Source organism: Macaca fascicularis, chromosome 1 (assembly GCF_037993035.2).
Source record: "Macaca fascicularis isolate 582-1 chromosome 1, T2T-MFA8v1.1".
NCBI classification, from domain to species: domain Eukaryota; kingdom Metazoa; phylum Chordata; class Mammalia; order Primates; family Cercopithecidae; genus Macaca; species Macaca fascicularis.
This window is the reverse complement of record NC_088375.1, coordinates 11,795,083-11,815,047: the sequence shown is the minus strand read 5'-3', so window position 1 is coordinate 11,815,047 and position 19,965 is coordinate 11,795,083. Positions and strand designations below refer to the sequence as shown.

General features: G+C 36.5%; 1 protein-coding gene across 10 annotated transcripts in view; it reads left to right on the top strand.

Annotated features, from left to right (window-relative positions):
* The window catches only part of RYR2 (ryanodine receptor 2), a 787,495-nt gene that overhangs the window by 297,582 nt on the left and 469,948 nt on the right, over positions 1–19,965 (top strand). For all 10 annotated transcript variants that reach the window (XR_012434021.1, XM_065543167.2, XM_065543147.2 and 7 more), the window contains exon 4: positions 16,020–16,040. Coding sequence is in view for 9 of the 10 variants with exons in the window: in XM_065543167.2 (XP_065399239.1) it covers positions 16,020–16,040 (21 nt within the window). In the remaining variant the exon portion in view is untranslated. The remainder of the gene's footprint in view (positions 1–16,019; positions 16,041–19,965) is intronic.

The window sequence follows — 19,965 nt, the reverse complement described above, 5'->3', positions numbered from 1 at the left end:
TAGAAAGCGCATGTCCATTCTCCACCTGTCTCATTCATATGGTGTTCATTCCACAAACAGAGATTGAGTGACTTTTGTGCATTCTGGAGCCAGGGGGACAGGGATGAATAACAATGCCTCCTTGCTCTTGAGACTCTTAGCAATCTAATAATTAAGAGAGTAGATAAAAGTAGATAAATAGAGTGTGGTGTGAACCTACTTTCATAGTAAATAGTTCAATCAGAGAACAGAGGAGAGATCTAATTACCTACCCAACACTCTCCCGTTGTACGTCCTCATAGCTGTGAAATGCTGAATGGATTAGTGTGTGTTTATATTGTAGACAGTATGATGCTACTAGCTATTTATATCTGAAACTTCCATTCTCAAATATCTAGTCTAACTTGACATTATTTTAAGGGACTGTGTTCTGTTTACCTTCCTATTCAGGAACATCTCTGGTAAAGCATAAATAATATTTCCATAATTAGATTATAATGCCAATAAATTCACAAATTTACTCATTAATGTGATATTTAGCCAGCATCTTGTCCAAAGCCTCTGTATATAAGTATGTATCTACCCTGCAAAATTGATGCAGTGATGTAAAGGTGAATGTGATTATAATCTCATGAAGGGCTCATAGCTAAAAATATTCACTGAGTAACAATTATCCATCTATCACTTAGGTGAATGTGGAAACTTGTCTGTGGTTGAAAGATGCGTCTTTCAGTTTTACTGTCTTTCTGTGTCTAGAAAGACAACCTTCTACTCAGAAGCCAAGGATATTCCATATTTCTAAGTATTTGAATGACGTGGTTTCCAGACTCTGTCATCAAACTCAATAAGGAGGTCAATTTAAGCAGCATGTAATTTAATCACAGTGGCGTAGTTAGGCACTGTTTTAGATTATGAATCTTGAATGTATAGATTATTTTATTTGATTAGTCTCATTCAATTTGGACATCTTCCTCAGCTATTTGTGTGTGTTTATAATAGAAAAAATTTTCATTTGTAAACATATGATAGCAAATAAATGACATGGTGCATTTCTGATTCAATTGTAATAAACCATTCTGCAATTTATGAGTGACTTAAAGATATGTGGAACTTATTGAGTCAGCCATTCTCAATGTTTTTTCTTTTTTTGAGATAGAGTCTCATTCTGTCACCCAGTCTGGAGTGCAATGGTGCAATATCCTTCCCAAAAAACAAACACAAAAGCAAAAACAACAACTAACACTTCTTCCTGCATTTTGTGTGTGTGTGTGTGTGTGTGTGTGTGTGTATGTGTGTTTTCTTCAAAGCACTCAACACCTTCTGAAGACTGTGTAATCCTGGTCTGTTTATTGCCTTCCTATCCCCATTAGAGTGTAAATCTCAGGAGTGCAGGCCCCTGGGTCTGTGGTATTCACTTGCTATACAGCTAACATCCAAAACAATGCATGTTATGTACTAGATATTCAGGAAATATTTGCTGACTGGAGGGTCTGTGGTATTCACTTTATATACCACTAATATCCAAGACAATGCATGTTATATACTAGATAGTCAGGAAATATTTGCTGACTAGAGGGACTATGAGATAGAATTTACAGACCAAAAATTAAGGGGCTGAAAAGTACCAAAAATTCTGTTTCTGCTACTGTAGTTAACAGTTTTGAACATATGGTAGAGCTTTCTTGTCTGTTAAGTACAGCTGTTTTTGAATTTGCCTCTCTATGTTGGGAGAAAAGGCATATTTTTGAAAGAGAAAGTCAAAAAATAACCTTTTGGATTCGGTAATCCTCCATCCTTATTTGCCTGACACAGTCCAGGTTAATACCTGTGGTCACAGCTTAATGACTATTAGTTCCCCCTTTTGTTGTCCAGAGTGTCCCTGTCTAGATGAGAAATTACATGGTCATCCCTAGTCATGGTGTCTTCGTGAATCAGATAAAACTTATAGAATCTATTTACAGAAGGCAATACAAATAATATGCATGCATACAAAATCTTGTGTTTCATCTCTGATTTGAAGACTTAAATAAGTCTTACTTTTATTGAGTTAAATAACTTCTTTTTTTTTTTTTTTCACTTAATTCTAGTTCTGTTACCCATGCTGGAGTGCAGTAGTATGATCATAGCTCTCTGCAGCCTCCAGTGCTGGGTCTTAAGGGATCCTCCTGCCTCCTGAGTAGCCAAGACCACAGGCACAAGCCACCATGCCTGGCTAATTAAATTTTTTTTTTTTTTGGTAAAGATGGGTTCTTGGTATATTGCCCAGGCTGGCCTTGAACTCCTGAACTTAAGTGATCCTCCCAGCTTAACCTCCCAAAATGTTGGGATTACAGGTGTGAGCCACCTTACCCAGCTCACACAACCTCTTTAGTGGTTGATGCAGTCACACATTCTGAGAAGATACACTTTTTTTGCAAGTAATCCCAGAAGTGTGAGAGAAAGGCAAAGACCAGCAGGATCTACACAACTTGAAGATTACACAGACCAGATGAAACATTCTGATAGTGAGCATGAGGTCAGTACTGGTAGTACAACCTGATTACTTTCATGTGGCTTCTGAGATCAGGCCACATGTGACCCCTGACTTCATGGTGAAGCATTAACTCTTAAGACCACGTGGAACTGTAGAAGGGTCCTTTGCTGGAACCAGAAACCTTAGAACTGTCCTTAGGCCACTGAAAAAAGTACAAAGAGCAGCGCAGGAAGAGCACACAGAATGGGCCTAATATTGCCGCACACTGATTTCCATAGCCCTGGAAAATGTGAGCCATATGTGAGACAAGAAGAACATATTGAAAGCCTTGCAATATCTGACAAAAGAGAAAAGTAGGCCAGGTTCTGTGGCCCACGCCTGTAATCCAAGCACTTTGGGAGTCTGAGGTGGGAGGATCACTTGAGCCCAGGAGTTTGAGACCAGCTTGGGCAACATGGTGAAACTGTCTCTACAAAAAATAAAAAAAACAATTAGCTGGACATGGTGGCTAATAGCCGTAGCCAGCATACCTATAGACCCAGCTACTTCAGAGGCTGAGGTGGTGGGATTGCTTAAGCCTGGGAGATCAAGGCTGCAGTGAGCTGTGCTTGTGCCACCTCACTGTAACCTGGATGACAGAGCAAGATGCCGTCTCAAAAAAAAAAAAAAAAAAAAACAACAACAACAACAACAACAAAACCCCAAATCTCACACAACAATGAATCAGATTGGACAGTGCAAAGACAGAGATAAATGAAAGTTAAATAACACCAGAGACCACAGAAGAAACAGTGGCTAAACCAGCAAAATTAAATACTTCGTAAGCTGGTGGTAATTGCATTTGTTCACTCTCTTGATATATGATGAGTAACCACGTTCTAGATTCTGTGTAGAGAAAATAGTGAGAGCGAACTGAGTTACTACAGATGCCTCTTCCAGAATAGGACATACATGGAACGTGTGCCTTGTAAGTATAAACACCCAATAAATGATTTTTTTTTCACATGAAGAAATAGAAACAATGTACCAAGGTCAACGATTAAAAACTGTGATTATCTTTACACAGTCATGGACTGGAAGTTTTGTTTCTAATAGTTCCCAGAATAGAAGTATTTGTGTGACTGACAATTATATTACATGTAAGGAAATTAATTATATCATTTATTGATTCTTGAGGTATAGGCTGTAAAGCTCCAGCATGGATTTGATGTGGGTGGTATTGATTTGTATGTGGTTTCCCCATAAGGTATATTTTTTTTTTTTTTGGAGACAGAGTTTAATTCTTGTTGCTTAGGCTGGAGTGCAATGGCGTGGTCTTGGCTCACTGCAACCTCTGCCTCCTGGGTTAAAGCGATTCTCCTGCCTCAGCCTCCCAAGTAGCTGGGAGGCACCCACCACCATGCCTGGCTAATTTTTGTGTATGTTTAGTACAGATGGGATTTCTCCGTGTTGGCCAGGCTGGTCTTGAACTCCTAACCTCAGGTGATCCGCCTGCCTTGGCCTCCCAAAGTGCTGGGATTACAGGCGTGAGCCACTACGCCCGGCCCCCATAAGGGGTTTTTAGTTCCTCTGGAAATTATTCAAGCATTGGTTAGGAACAAATATGTGCAGCTGGTTGAATCCAGCTAATGATTGGATTATTCTCATGGCATTTTGTTGGGGGCTGCCTTGATGATGTCTTCTTAGATCTAGGTGTTTAACTTGCCTGTAAGTATTGCACACTGTCCCTCCAGCAGACTGTTCCTAATTTAATTGCTATCATATGACCTCCATTCTTTTTTTTTTTTTTTTTTTTTTTGAGACGGAGTCTTGCTCTGTCACCCAGGCTGGAGTGCAGTGGCGCAATCTCGGCTCACTGCAAGCTCCGCCTCCCGGGTTCACGCCATTCTCCTGCCTCAGCCTCCCGAGTAGCTGGGACTACAGGCGCCCGCCTGCCTTGATGATGTCTTCTTAGATCTAGGTGTTTAACTTGCCTGTAAGTATTGCACACTGTCCCTCCAGCAGACTGTTCCTAATTTAATTGCTATCATATGACCTCCATTCTTACAAAGGAATCTAAAACTGTAATCTTACTTTATTTCTAACTCTAATTAGTTCTTTATACTATTAGTTATCTATCCAAACTGAACTCAGTCCCTGAATATGCTACACTTTCTTCAGGTATATATTCTCCACATTGTTACCACACTAATTCCTCAACCTAGAATTCTGAGCCTTTCAAAAGTTTACCCCATCCTTCTCTGCAAATGTCCAAGGAGGTGTCTTCCTTAAACCCTTTCATGAAGCTCCCAGCCAGAAGTAGTATTTCTACTCAGAGTTCCTTTTCACTGGGTGTCCACATTTTCTTCTTTTTGTCTCTCATTTTATATAGTGATTATGTGATATGTATTTTATACATTTTATTTACATTAGAATATGGTTTTGTTCAATGTCTGTTCTTTAACCAACACCACATTGTCTTGATTCCTGTAGCTTTATAGTAAGTCTTTTATTTTTTATTTTTATTTTTTGAGACGGAGTCTCGCTCTGTCACTAGGCTGGAGTGCAGTGGCGCCATCTTGGCTCACTGCAACTAACCTCTGCCTCTTGGATTCAAGCAGTTCTCCTGCCTCAGCCTCCTGAGTAGCTGGGACTACAGGCCCCCACCACCATACCCAGCTAATTTTTGTATTTTTAGTAGAGACGGGGTTTCACCTTGTTGGCCAGGATGGTCTTGATCTCCTGACCTTGTGATCCACCCACCTCGGACTCCCAAAGTGCTGGGATTACAGGTGTGAGCCACCGTGCCCGGCCTATAGTAAGTCTTGAAGTTACGTAATGTCTGTCTCTGACTTTGTTCTTCTCCAATATTGTGATTATTGTGGGTGTTTTGTCTTCCCATATAAATTTTAAAATCAGTTTGTAAAAATCTGCAAAATAAATTGCTGAGATTTTGATTGGGATGTACTGAATTGTTAGAATGTTTAAAAAATTTCTGTATTCCTCTATTTACCCACCAGTTTTTCATAGTGGATAGACCTAACATTTATTTCAGACTTTATTATTATATGAAATTTATTATTCATAATAGATCTAAGCCCGAGAGGTCAAGGCTGAAGTGCTATTATACTCCAGCCTGGGCAAAAGAGAGAGACTCTGCCAAAAAGAAAAAAAGAAAAAAAAGAAATGTACATATCCTGAGGATTTGAACAAATTCAGAAAACATTGAAACAGTGTTACATGAGCTGGAATTTATTTAAGAGTAGTAATCAAGTTGATTTTTTTTCTATTAATTTTAGCTAAGCAAAAGTTCCAGCATTATTCATGACTGATGATTTCTTTCCTTATATTTATTCTGATGACTTTTTAATCATACATTTAAATTAATACACATTCCTAGAGGTGTTACTCTAAGCTGAATATTTTCTAACAAAGTCTGTTATTATGTCTAATAACACTGTTTATCAGTATATTTTAGAAATGTCTAATATTAAGATTAGTCCCCCTTTCTTTTCCCCTCCCCCCCAAATTGTTCTTACTCTTCTTGTCTATCTCCCAAATGAAATTACTTGTGGAATTTAATTTCACTTAGTAATTCTGATAAGTAGCCTCCATGGAAGAGACTTAATATGTTCTTTACTTAGCACCCGTCCATCTACTCGAGTTTGTTAACATTAAGGTTTATGCAGCAGCCACTTTTAACATATTCTGTGCTTAGAGAAAGGAGATATTGATAATTTTGAGTTAGTGCATATCCAGGCTGGGTGTGGTGGCTCATACCTGTAATCCCGGTACTTTGCAAGCGTCAGGCGGGTGGATCACTTGAGCCCCAGAGTTCGAGACCGGCCTGGGAAACATGACGAGACTCTGTCTCTACAAAAAATAAAAAAATTAGCCAGGTGTGGTGCAATGTGCCTCTAGTCCCAGCTACCTGGAAGGCTGAGAGGTGGGAAGATTGCTGAGCCTGGGATGTCAAGGCTGAAGTGAGTGCTACTACTGCTGCTATACTCCAGCCTGGTGAAGAGAGAGACTCTGCCTCAAAAAAAAAAAAAAAAAAAAAAAAAAAAAAAAAAAAAAATCCTGAGGATTTGAACAAATTCAGAAAACATTGAAATAGTAGTACATGAACTTTTCCTATTCTAAAGTAAGAATAATTTAGAAAGTAGTAGATCTTAGTTCTTTATTACCTAGTTTAAATTTTAAAAGAAAGCATTTATAGTTACGAATAAAATTTCTAAACCCTTTCCTTGTATTGCGTTGTGTGTGTGTGTTTAGTGTATGAGATTTTTGAGTTTATTGTACTAAGTCGGCTTCATTGTTTGACAGATCTAAAAAAACAGAGTTCTGCCTGGCTAATACTGCAAAACCGTAGTAAAGTTAGGAAATTGGGCTAACGTTTAATTAAGTCAATTACTGGCCTCACTTTTGTGCTTCATTTGCTCATTTAAACTTATGATAAATTTCTTTCTCAAACTAATGGCAGAAAAGACTTTGTGGTCTCATGCTGTTAAAGTGCATATCACTTACAATACTACAGTATGAAGAGATGCTTTTCCTTTTATTTATAATTCTCCCACATTAATGTCATGTCTGTCTGTTCTAATTTAGTGCTTCGTATTTTTCGTTTTAAATGTACCTGGTCTGCTCCTATGAACATTTAGGTAGATACCTCAGTTTGAGGTCCTGTGAATCTGTGATTCTGTTATTTGTAAACATGTATGGAAATGGAAAAGAGGTTGGGCATGGTGGCTCACACCTATAATCCTAGCACTTTGGGAGGCAGGAGGATTGCTTAAAGCTGAGAGTTTGAGAGCAGCCTGGGCAACAAAGAGAGACCCCTGTCTCTACCAAAAAACAAACAAACAAACAAAAAAAACAAAAAACTAGCTGGACATGGTGGTGTGCACCTGTAGTCCCAGCTACTCAGGAGGCTGAGGTGGGAGGATTACTAGAGCCTAGGAGTTCCATGCTGCCCTGAGCTGTGAGTGTACCACCCTAGGTAACAAAGCGAGACCCCGTCTCAAAAACAAACACAAACAAACAATCAAAAAGCCAGAGAGACAGAGAAAAATAAAGAAAAATATATACCTATAATAGTAGGTTCTCTCTATATATGTTTCTTTCCCTTTCTTCTTTCAAGATGAATTCACTGCTTGTTGAAATATAACTAACTGATCTAAATGCTGATGTTTTAATGAAAAGTATATAATGTGGATTTCATTTAATTCTGTCCTTAATCACAGTTTGGCCACATACGTAACAAATCCCTAGGCACCAAGGATTTTGGGTTTTGTTGGGAAGAAAACATCTAGGCCAGAAACAATGTATTTTTACTTTGTTTTGAATCTTTTATTGTTTGGATCAGACCTTGTTTAAAAAATTTAGAGAAAAAATTTAATAGTTCTGTTTCTGCCAGTAGACTAATATTCCAGCTGTGGGAAAAACGAGAAACAAGCAAAACACCCAAACCGCCTCCAAACCAGAAGTTTTAAAAGGATTAAATTTGAAAGATTTAATCAGAATATATTCAATTTAAAAGGAAATAAGATTGAGGCATTGGAAACTTCTGAGGTAGCTAGGACTTGAAGAGACCTAAATCCCAGCAGTAAGAGAAGTGCACTGAGGTAGGTCTAACTTTTTTTTATACCAGTTTTCCCTTTGGGGCATTTGCTGAGTATTCATTTGGGCAGAGATTAAGGCAGAGGAGCCTGCAAAGTTTATGTAATCTCAGGCCTGACAACATAGGCAGAATTTGAGGGTATAAGATCTTGAAGGAAAAGAGATAGAAATAAGGCTTACACTCTGAAGAGGCTTTCCACTTGAGTTATTTCTCTGTTGGTTGTGGTGTTTTATTATTATTATTATTATTATTATTATTATTATTATTATTATTGTTACAAGACAGGGTTTCCTTGTCCAGGCTGGATTCGAACTCCTGGGCTCAAACAATCGTCCTCTCAAGTAGCTTGGATAACTGGCATGTACCACTATTCCAGATCATTTTTCTGTTATTAACCTTTGGGAAACAAGCTAAGAAGCTTAACAGAAAGCAGATCAAAAAGTCAGCAGTATAGTAAGATGTGACTATTGATTCTATGAAACAATTCTAATAACGTCTTGTGAGGTCTAATCTTGTGCTGGGGGGCCAAAAATTTGTTTCAGTGGTTGCTAAGGAGTAGGGGTTTTGACAATCATTCCAGGCTCTCAGTTGGAATCCTTGGAAGTTATAATTACTAGGAGAGAGGGTGAACTAAAGGTAGGCTGAATCTTGCTAAGTCTGAAACCCACCCTTCAATCTACTCAGCTCAAATGGAATTGGTGTTATCTGCCCATCATCTAGCTGCCAGCCATAGGTACATCTTTTCTGGAGGAAGAAACAAAATTAGCTTGTATACAGATTTTAACACACAGTATCTGATGTGCAGTTAAAAATGTTATTAGGCATATAAGGAGTCAGGATCAAGAGAAAATCTGACAGTAGAAATAGACCTGTAAGTGATCCAGATATTGGAATTATCAGTCACAGACCTTAAAACAATTGTGGAATCTACAACGAAAAAAATAAAATGGAAAATCAAATACTGAAAACCACAGTAAGTGAAGTAAGAACTCAGAAGATTAGTTTAACAGCAGCTGGGACATAGTTGAAGAAAGGATTCATGAACTGAAAAATAGATTAGTTGAAAATATCCAGACTGACTTATGTGGAGAAAAGAATATTAAGAATAAAGGGAAAAAATCATAAAAGATGCATTAACTCTAGTAATAAAATCTAACATACAAGTAACTGGATTCCCAAACTGTGATGGATTTGGAGCTATAATAGTGAGATTCAAGATTACTGTCAATCCTAAGAAAGATTAATACTTATAAAACCACACTGTGGTGTACCATAGTAAAAGTGTTGAAAACTAGCAAAATAAAAAAATCTTAAAAGTAGCTAGAGGAGGGAACAAAATTAAAAAGCCATAATAAGACTGATATATGAGGATACGTTAGAAAAATCTGAATCAGAAGACAAAGGCATCTTTAGTGTTGTGAGGAAAAATAATCACTAACTCTGTATTATAGCCAGATAAAGATGTCCTTCAAAAGTGAGAGTGAAGTAAAGACATTTCCAGACAAATAAAAATTGAGATAATTTAGATACAGGAGATGGGGTTCTTCAGGCAGAAAGGAAATTACACCAGAGTGAAAACAGGAAATGCAGAAGGGAAAGACTAAGGAAATATGTGGCCAAATGTAAATTAATGCTAACTATACAAAATAATCGTATTAATGCCTTGTGAGGTTTAAAATATATGTGCAATTAAAATGCACAATGATAATAACGCAAAAGGTGGGAGAGGATAAAATTGTCAAACATGTTCAAAAAATCTTTTTTCTGGAACAAGGTGAAGTTACTAATTTATATTTATAATGAAAGAGTTAATCACAATGGAAGATTATTAAATGTCATGGATGAACACGCAACCTCTAGGGTACTAACCGAAAGAATGAGAAAGCATAACCAACAACTTTCCAGAAGGAAAAATGCAATATCAAAATATTTGATTAGTGTAAAGGCAGGAAGAAAGGAGGGAAAAGAAATAAGAACATATGGGCTGAATCTGTTCTTAAATTAGATTATGGTGATGGTTCACAACTGTGTAACTATACTAAAAAGCCTTGAAATTGTGTACTTTAAATAAATGAACTTTATGATATATAAATTATATTTCCATAAAGCTACATAAAGAGAACACAAGACCAATATAATACAGATAATTTGATAAATATAACTATATAATAAATATAAACTCGTATTTTAAGAATAAAACTAAATGTAAATTGACTAAATACTTCAATCAAAATTCATAAATTGTCAGATTTTATTAACTGCAATTGTATGTTGCTTACCGGAGATACACTTTAAGACTATCTTACAGAAAGAGTAAAAGCTATAGGATGGTAAAGTTGTATATATGGTAAAGTTGAATCTAAAGAAAGCTGGTATAACTATATTAATATCTGAGAAAGGGCTGGGCGTGGTGGCTCATGCCTGTAATCCCAGCACTTTGGGAGGTGAGTGGATCCCTTGAGGTCAGGAGTTCAAGACTAGCCTGGCCAACATGGGGAAACTCCGTCTCTACTAAAAATACAAAAAATTAGCCAGACGTGGTGGCGGGTGCCTGCAGTCCCAGCTACTCAGGAGGCTGAGGCAGAAGAATAGCTTCAACCCAGGAGGTAGAGGTTGCGGTGAGCCAAGATCGCACCACTGTACTCCAGTCTGGGTGACAAAAGTAAGAATCCATCTAAAAAATAAAAATAAAATAAAATAAAGTAAAAATCTGATATCTGAGAAAGAATTTAGGGCAGAAAGTATTGCAAGAAATCAAGATGGACATTTCGCTATGATAAAAAAGTCAGGGTATAAGAAAAATAATTCTGAATATACATGAATCTAATGATATAGCTTTCAAACTTAAAAAACAAAAATTGACAAAATTATGAGGAGAAATCAATCAACATTGAATGTATAAGACCACGCTTCTCGCAGTATAACAATAATCAGGCAAATAAATCAATGAGGATGCAGAAATCTGAACAGCATGATTAATTAACATATATATTGACATTTATAGAACACTGCACCATATGCTGAGAAAGTACACATTTGTTTCAAGTGCAGATGGAACATTTACCAAAATTGATTATGGAGGAAGTATAAGCAAATTTCAGAGGTTTGAAATAAGAGTGTATTCCTTTCTTATCATATAATTAAGAAATAAGTAACGAAAGGAATTGCAAATCCATAAGTCTAGGAATCAACAAGTTAATCACAATGGCAAATGATGAGATATTTTTAATTGGATAAAGTGGAAAACATGAGATGTAGCTAAAACTGTGGATACAGTTAAAACTGAGTAGAGGGAATTTTTTGGCCCTAAATACATAAGAAGAACTGAATAATCAATTATCTAAATATCTCAAGAAGACCACAAAGAGAAAATATTAAACCTGAAAAATGTAGAAAGAAGAAATAATAAAGAGCAGAATTTATGAAATAGAAGAAATAATAAGAAGCAGAATTTATGAAGTAGAAAGAAACATAAATCATCCAAGCTAATAGCTGGTTTTTTGAAACGACTAATAAAATTGATGAGCCCTTGGAAAGACTGAATACAAAAAAGAGAGAATATAAAATTAACAATATTAGGAATGAAAATAGGAAATCACTGGAGAACCTCTAAACTATGAAAAGATAATAAGAGAATACTGTGAATAGCTTTATTCCAAAGTAATTAAAACTTTCTAGAAACAATATAGTGTTAGCAAAATACAGTTTACCATCTCTAACACTAGAAGTGGGAAATATCAACTGTCTTACATTTATTAAATAAAATGAATTGATCATTAAAGCCTTCTCACAAAGAAGTCCAGGCCCAGATGGCCTCACTGGTTAATTCCACCAAACATATAAGGAAAGAATAATACCAATCTTAAACTCTTTCATAATACTTCCCAGCCGATGTTATGAGGTCAACATAACCCTGATCCTAAACTATGACAAAGACCTTGCAAAAAAAAATAATAAAGGTATAGACTAATATGCATCAGGGACCATAGGTGTAGAAATCCTCCATGAAATGTTAGCAAATCCATCCCATTGACAGATAACTCAATAGCCTATTACAACCAAGTTGGGATTCAAAACCAATTACTGTCATTTACCTTATTAAGAGAAAAAAAGAAAAATGTATTTATTTTAACAGATACTATAAAAACATTTTTAAATATTAAATGCCTATTCATTGCAATATTAGTAAGTTGGCATGTAAGAAAAGTTACTTAAACTGATAGAAATTATCAAATGCAAAACTGGTGAAATCTTGAATTCTTTGAAGGCCATGTTGAATAAAGTTGGGAAAACTGAGCTTAGCAAAGTCACAGCTCATTATAAATAATTCCGTTATATTTTTATATTCTAGTAAAAAGCAATTACAAAATAAAAATAAGTGATTTCACTTATATTAGTATAATAAAACAACACACACCTAGGAATAACTCTAATGAAAGATGTGCAAACCTTTACACACAAAATTGAAAAACATTTTGAGAAAAATAAAGATGACCTTAAAAAAGGGATAAATATGCCCTGTTCATATATTGGGAGGCTCAGTATTACAAAGATGACAGTTCTCTTCCAATTGGTTGGGTAGATCAATGTAATCGCAATCAGAATCCCAGCAGGTTTTCTTGTGTGCATGAAAGTTGAAAAAGCCAGTTCTCAATGAAGAAGAGCAAGATTATCAAATACAACTTTGAAGAAAAGAACAAGGTTAGAGTCTTTGACTCCTGGATATCAAGACTTATTTTAATGTTGCAATAAGACTGTTGGGTATTAGGACAGAGACAGAAAAATAGACCAGGGTAGAGTTCATCAGTAGATCCACACATTTGTCTCTGGACACATTAGTAAGTGATGACGCAGTGCTAATGGGGAAAAGATGTATTTTTTTAATAAATGGTCATTTGGATAGATACATGAGGGTGGGTGAGGAGACGATTCTTAACTCCCTCCCTACCATCTTACATAAAAAGTCAACACCAGGTGTGTTGCAACTTTCAGGGGAAAGGCATAATAATGAACTTTCTAGAAAATTTAGTAGCTTTAGTAGCTTTGTGTCATTTTATTTTGTTGTTGAAGATTTGCGTGTAATACCTTTATGTCATTTGTTTTCTAGTATGTAAAATGCAGATGATAAGATTACATGTAAAATGTATGGCTCAAAGCCTGCCACACGGTAACTGCTTTAACTCAACAGAATTATCCATCTTAAACAGTAGAATCAAGTTAATCAATTCGAAAGAAGCAACCAAACTTTTTTTAAAAAAAGTTTATAGAAGAGCTCATGTTTATGTGCCCTAAATTTGTAATTAAAATATGAATGCACATGATGGGTGGATCACTTGAGGTCAGGAGTTCGAGGTCAGCCTGGCCAACATGGTGAAACCCCATCTCTACTAAAAATACACAAATTAGCCAGGTGTGGTGGCGGGCACCTATAATCCCAGCTACCCAGGAAACTGAGACAGGAGAATTGCTTGAACCCAGGAGGCGGAGGTTGCAGTGAGCCAAGATCCCACCACTGCATTCCAGCCTGGGTGACAGAGTGCGACTCCGTCTCAAGAAAAAAAAAAAAAAAAAAAGAATGCAAAAATAGAGATGTCGTTTGGATTATCTGCCTTTCGTATAGTGATATAATTTAAAAATAATTATTTTGTGTTAGATGCTTATGTCCTCTCTGCTAAATCAAGTTGGTGTTTAAATAACTATTGTTTCTTTTAAGGGGAATTTTGTTTTTATTTTGAAATTTTGAAATGAAATTGCTCTTTTTATTAGTGTTAATATGATAAGACATTTAATGTAATTTCCTGCAGATATTAAAATAGTCATTTTCTTTAATAAAATCCATATATATATTTTTAATATTCCACATACTTGGATAAGTTATTGGAAAAAATGTTCCTCTGTCTTATATGTTTTATGGATTTGTAACTGCTTAAATTCTAAAAATGGTTAAGTTTACTGTGAATTTTGTATTTCCTTTTCTTGATTAGCTCCATTTGAATCATTCTTTTCACCATTTGCAGGAATTTAAATGATTCCTGTTAACAAGAACAAGAGACGTGTCATGAAATCGTTCTGCATTGCTTATGCATAATTACAGTTTTATTGTATGTTAGTCTTTTAACCCTGTGGACCATTTGTCTTGTCTTGTGTGTCTAGCTGATAATTCACTCCCAGCAATGCTTTTGCTAAGCTTTTCTTTGGGTATTTGGATATTCTGTTTGTTACATTATTGCTCCTAATTCTTGCTCCTTGAAGAACTGTGTCTTTTGTAATATAGAACATTAAAGAACTCCTGTTACTATCATTAGTAACTATGACTCTTGATTATAAATTCTTTCTTCTGGAAAAATCCCATGACTTTATCTTTGCACTGACGGGAGTGTGGGTGTGTGTGTGGGTGTGTGTATGTATGTATGTGTGAATGACTGACATGCGGAAGTGAACCTGATGATGGCAAAATACAATGTTTTTGATAATCATTGATAGCACTAAAAATATGGCATATTCTGTTTTCCTGATAAATGTGAAAAGGAAGTCATTTAAGTTTTTTAGATTTTTTGGGGGGAGAGAATAAATATAAAAATTTGCCCTTTTAGAGGTAGAAAAGTGCACAGAACAATTGCACTATGCTGGACATGCCTCTTTTGCTTCCCTTTGCCCCAGGATCTAAAGAAATGGATTCATCACTCCAGTAAGTTAATGTTTGAGAGGCAATCTTCAACTTTCTATAACAACAAAATATTTTGAAAAATGTATAGTGAAAATCAGGCCTTTCTGTTCAGTCAAGTGTTTTTCTTAAATAACAACAGTGTGTTTGTAAAATGCAAAGGAGGAAGTGAGTTTAGAACAGATTTTTCTGAAGACTAAGTAAATTACAAAATAAGCCAAAATGCTCTGTTAAAAGTAAACTATTGAATTTCATTAGGGCTTCATAAAATTCTACCTGTATATTTAGGTTGTTTTTTTAAATATCACTTTATAACGTTTTTAAAAGAATCACTCTGTATGATGCTTTTTATGCACATTGCTTCCCAAAAGCTTGTTTACCAAGGCATTGGAGATTCCTAGCTAATAGCCCAAGATTTCTGCCTAAGTAGCATTAGCTTCTTACCTAATTAATGAGTTTTCTAAGAAAAAAAAATTACAAAGAAACTTTCATACATGAAGGGTGTGAAGCAAACCACAGCTCCCACAGGACATTCTATAGATGGGAGGTGAGTTAAGGAAACTTACCTTTGAGACTGAGTATGTCCCTCAATGTTGAAATTTTTTATTCTGATTTATTTGCAAGGAATCCTAGGGTGTTGTAGAAGATAGTCTTGGTTGACAAATGACTTTTTTGTTTGTTCTATTTACAATGTGGGTATGATTATAGTCACTTAAATTTTAAAGAGCCACATAATGATTAAGAGACTAAGATTCATTTATAGATACAATTTAAAAAAATAATTTGATTCCCGTATAACTTCAGAACTATTTGTTAAGGCATGCTTTTATATTATGAAATTGTATGAAATGCTAGAAAGATTAGAGTAAGAGAAATTTTACTTTAAGTGTCGCGAGAGAAATTGTAGTTAGACACTATATCTCTAAATTGGTCTTTTTAATTAAATCAGTTTTTATAATTAGAGGAGAGTCATAGTTCTTAAATCAGAAGGCCTATTACATTTGAGAATTAGAAATGTTCATGTTTGCTTTTAAATATATTGGATTTTCATTATTTCATGTACCTGATGCATTTCCAGCCTAATGTCTTTTAGAGTTCTGATTGCTAAATTAACTTAGTTCTATTTGTTTGGTGAGATTAAATGTTGTTAATTAAAAACTTGAATACAATTTTTTATGCTTTAGAATTGGAAAGAGATTGTGGTGCAAGGACCAAATTGATATCAATTCATTTAAATGATAGTCATTGAAACATTGCTAGGTATTTGTTTGTTTGTTATTTATTTTGGCTTTTTCTTTCCACAGCAAGTTGATGTGGAAAAATGGGTATGTGTTTCCATGTATTTGCAAAGAAATTGTGATCTAAAAGTGCATGCTTGCTATTGCCTCTAATCTTTTGTTTTGCTTCCTAGTGGTGGCTTGTACTATTAGTGTTCAAACTAACTGCTTTGTTGTAATGAACATGTGTTTCACAGGTCTCTAAAGAGAACCTTATGTTTCTGGTTTTGCTTCATCTGAAATGAGGCATATTAAAGTACTTTCCATCCCTAGAACCATATAGTTTTTATATAGTTTGTTTTGTAATTATTATGTGCTCTGGCCAACAGAAAGGTGTTTATTATTCATACTGTGTATCTTTTGCAAACAAACTTGACTGTTTAATCTCAAAATTCCACTGCTTGGTCCTTATATTTTTGTATGTACTGTAGAAGAAGACAATTATATATATAGTCATAGAACCTTTTTTGGGGGGGGTATAGATGGAATCTCACTATGTTGCCCAGGCTGGTCTTGAACTCCTGGACTCAAGTGATCCTTCTGCCTCAGCCTCCCAAAGTGCTGGGATTACACACAGGAGCCACTGTGCCAGGCCCTGTATAATCTTAAGCAGTGAAGGTGAATGACCATGTAGAAAAAGGCAGTTACAGGATTCTGGAGGCTAATTCTTAGAGCCCACGTTGTCACAAGTTGTGCAAAAAGTTATGTTGCTTCTTTTGGTCTCAGTTTCCTTATCTGTTAGAAAAATTAAAGGAGAGAGGAAATACACCAAGGTACCTTCTAATATTTAACACACCAGGATTCTGAATGGAAATCCAAGTCTCCTCAAGACTGATATTCCTACTCCACTTTTTCCCAAGAGTACAAAACAGTGAGGCTTTTCAGTGTTGAAATGTTTTGTTTTCATTTGCTCTGCGACTTATGTGAAGAATCTTTTAAGATTGACTTAACTGATGGCTTTATTTTATCTTCATTATTTTTCTCGTCCTAGGATCCAACATTTTGAGAATTTTGCTATCTTTCCAGTGCTCTTTCAGTAGTGTTTTCCAACAATTTCATGTTCATTTGTCTTAAAACATTTTTTTTAGCCCTTTAAAGACAAGGAAACTTGTTTTTTAATTTACCACTTCTAATGACCTTTGAAAACTACGACTTCTATGTTATATTGCTGAGAATAATTTGAAGTCTTCATCTCTCTCTTTGTAACTGAACTACTACTACTTTTGACCAACTGTTTGTTTTTGACATTTCCTACACTTCTCTTTGGCTATAGTTAAAACACTGATCCAAGCTTCACATTTTTTCTTGTCTTGGTGAGGGAAGCCTGCTTCCTTCTCAGAACACACATGACACCTCTGTGTCCTGCACTTCCCTAATATCAGCATCCTACAACATGGCTCTCTGTCTTTTCCCATCCTTGCATCCCTTCACTTCCATTACACTATTTCTGTGCCGTATCTGGATTGGTATTGACCAACCACTCAAGCTGCTTTTACTTATTTTGTAAATAGCATTTGCCAGTAAATAAAATCACCTTTTCACTGTTGTCTAAAAGTCTTCCCCTCCGTTCCTCTGCGAATTTGGTTACTCTTGATCTGCCTATGTTATTTCTTTTTCTTTCTTATTCCTATAATAATTTATTTATTTTATTTGTATTAAGTTTATTTGTAAATCATTACAGCAGAGATTGCCTTCCAGTTCTGAGGAACTATCTGAGATATTTTCTGAGCTGAAAACCTTGAGGCTTAGTTTGCCAGTGGCTGGCTTAATAATCTTATGTAACCTCTTCATTGGCCATAATCTCTTTGTCTATAGGACTAGAATCTGCTTTACTCCTTTTTTTCTTAAATATGACTATTATGTCAATGCTAAACATATTGATGCCAAAATATATGTTCATTTAGAAGTCATATGATGAAGAGATTCTGCTGGGTTTTAGAACGCTGATGAGCATTCTGTGTAAATGTCGCAGCAAATTTCAGACTGGAGCTCTTTTTTTCTTTGAAGACCTGTCCAGTTCATATCTTTTGCTTTGGCCATTAGAAGTTTGAAATTCTGCTGTTACAGATATACCTTGAAGGCCAACAGAAAATAATTTAACCCTCTACCCACCTAACCAAGGACTGTTGAGACTGCTCTGTGGGGCTGGTACTCCTCTGCCCCTTGGCTTAAATTAGAACCGGTCCCATGACCTTTCTCGTATTCCAAGAGTGAAATACCCCACAGACATTTCCAGTCATACAGATCTCATTTCAGTAATTAAAATGCCCAAACCTGTATAATAGGCGAACTCGAAGCTAATTCAATTAACTTGTCTGGGGTAGAGCTGGAGGGAGGGATATCTGGGAAGCTGTTTCTTGCTTGTCCCGCCAGGTTCCTCATGCCCTACTTGGTACCCAGAGAGTCTGCCACTCTCAGGTGCTGTGGGAAGGAGATAGAAGAGAAAGCTTGGCAGGAAAAGTCTGCTTTGATCATAGTGTCATGCACTGGGCTTGCCAGGTTTCTAATGCTGACTTTCTCTGTGGGTACTTGGCACTGGTCTTTTGGGGAGCTTCCATCCCCAGAAATCTCTGACTTGAGGTGTTCTTGCTGCAGACAAATGCGTCTCCACTAGCTGGCCAGTGGCAATTCCTTCCTCTTCCTGATAGTTCTTGGTGGCCTCTGAGACAATCCCAAGCTGGATCTATCTAGTATGACCCCCATTTGCTTGTTGGCAGTGTGGTCACTTCCCGATTGCAGCCCTATAGGGCTATACCCAGCGTTTTGCCTCGCAGTCTCCAGGCAGAGTCAGATACCAGTCTGTGGTGTCCCAGGGACATCTGGTATCCCTGAAGCCACCCTTGCTAGGCTTGAAGTGAGGGCAAGCTTGGGAGGCAGGCAGGATTCTAGGTCCACCTGCACTTCTCTCTTTGCTGTCTGGCCTCTAATAACACACTGGAGGTGGGCAGCCAGTGGATTTGCAGCCACCCTCTTTGGCATCTCTGCTTAGATGGCGTAACAGTATGTTTTGGAACATGATAGTACGGGGCGAGGTTATATCCTGAAAAGCCCTTCAGAAGTTGAAAATATCATAAGTGAAAAATGCATGTAATACACCTAACCTACAGAACATTATAGCTTAGCTTAGCCTCCCTTAAACATGCTCAGAACACTTACATTAGCTTACAGTGGGACGACATCATCTAACACAAAGCCTATTTTACTGAAATGATGAATATCTCATGTAATTTATTGAATACTATACTGAAAGTCAAAAACAGTGGTTTATGGGTACTCAAAGTACAGTTTCTGCTGAATGCAAATCACTTTCATGCTACCGTACAGTTGAAAAATCACAAATAGAACCATTTTAAGTCAGGGACCTTCTTGTAAATCCCATTCGGAGACTGGTCACTGTTTTGTTTTGGGACAGATGTGCAGTTTTAACTTCTGTTATATTTGCTTATCTCGGGTGCATTTACCACGGCTAGATTAAGACCTTTGGGAGCCTTACAAAACTAAGGCTAAGCTAAGCTGTAATGTTCTGTAGGTTAGGTGTGTTACACGCCTTTTGGAATATATATGGAAATTAAAATGGCTTCTGTATGAATCTCCTGATAATATTATTCTGGATAGTTACATCAAAGGTCCATCAATCACCTTCTCTTTCTTTCTCTTTTTCTCCCTCCCTCTCTCCATCCCCTTTTCCCTAATTCCCTTCCTGCCTTCATCTCCTTCCTTCTCTCCCTCATCACTGTCTCTTTGAGCAGCTGTGCATCTGTTTAATCATAAGCCCACTGAGTTATCAAATGCTGCTCTTTACCCTTTAAAAGAGAATAAAACTTCGGAGTACTGGATAAGAAAGTAACTAATGGTCATTTCCATCTATTCCACTCCTAGCCCTTTTCTAACCTATAGCAATGGTTTCCAGTGTGGAGGCCTAGGATTCAGGTCATGAGTGGGGTGAAGACAGCAAAAGGATGGAACAGACTGT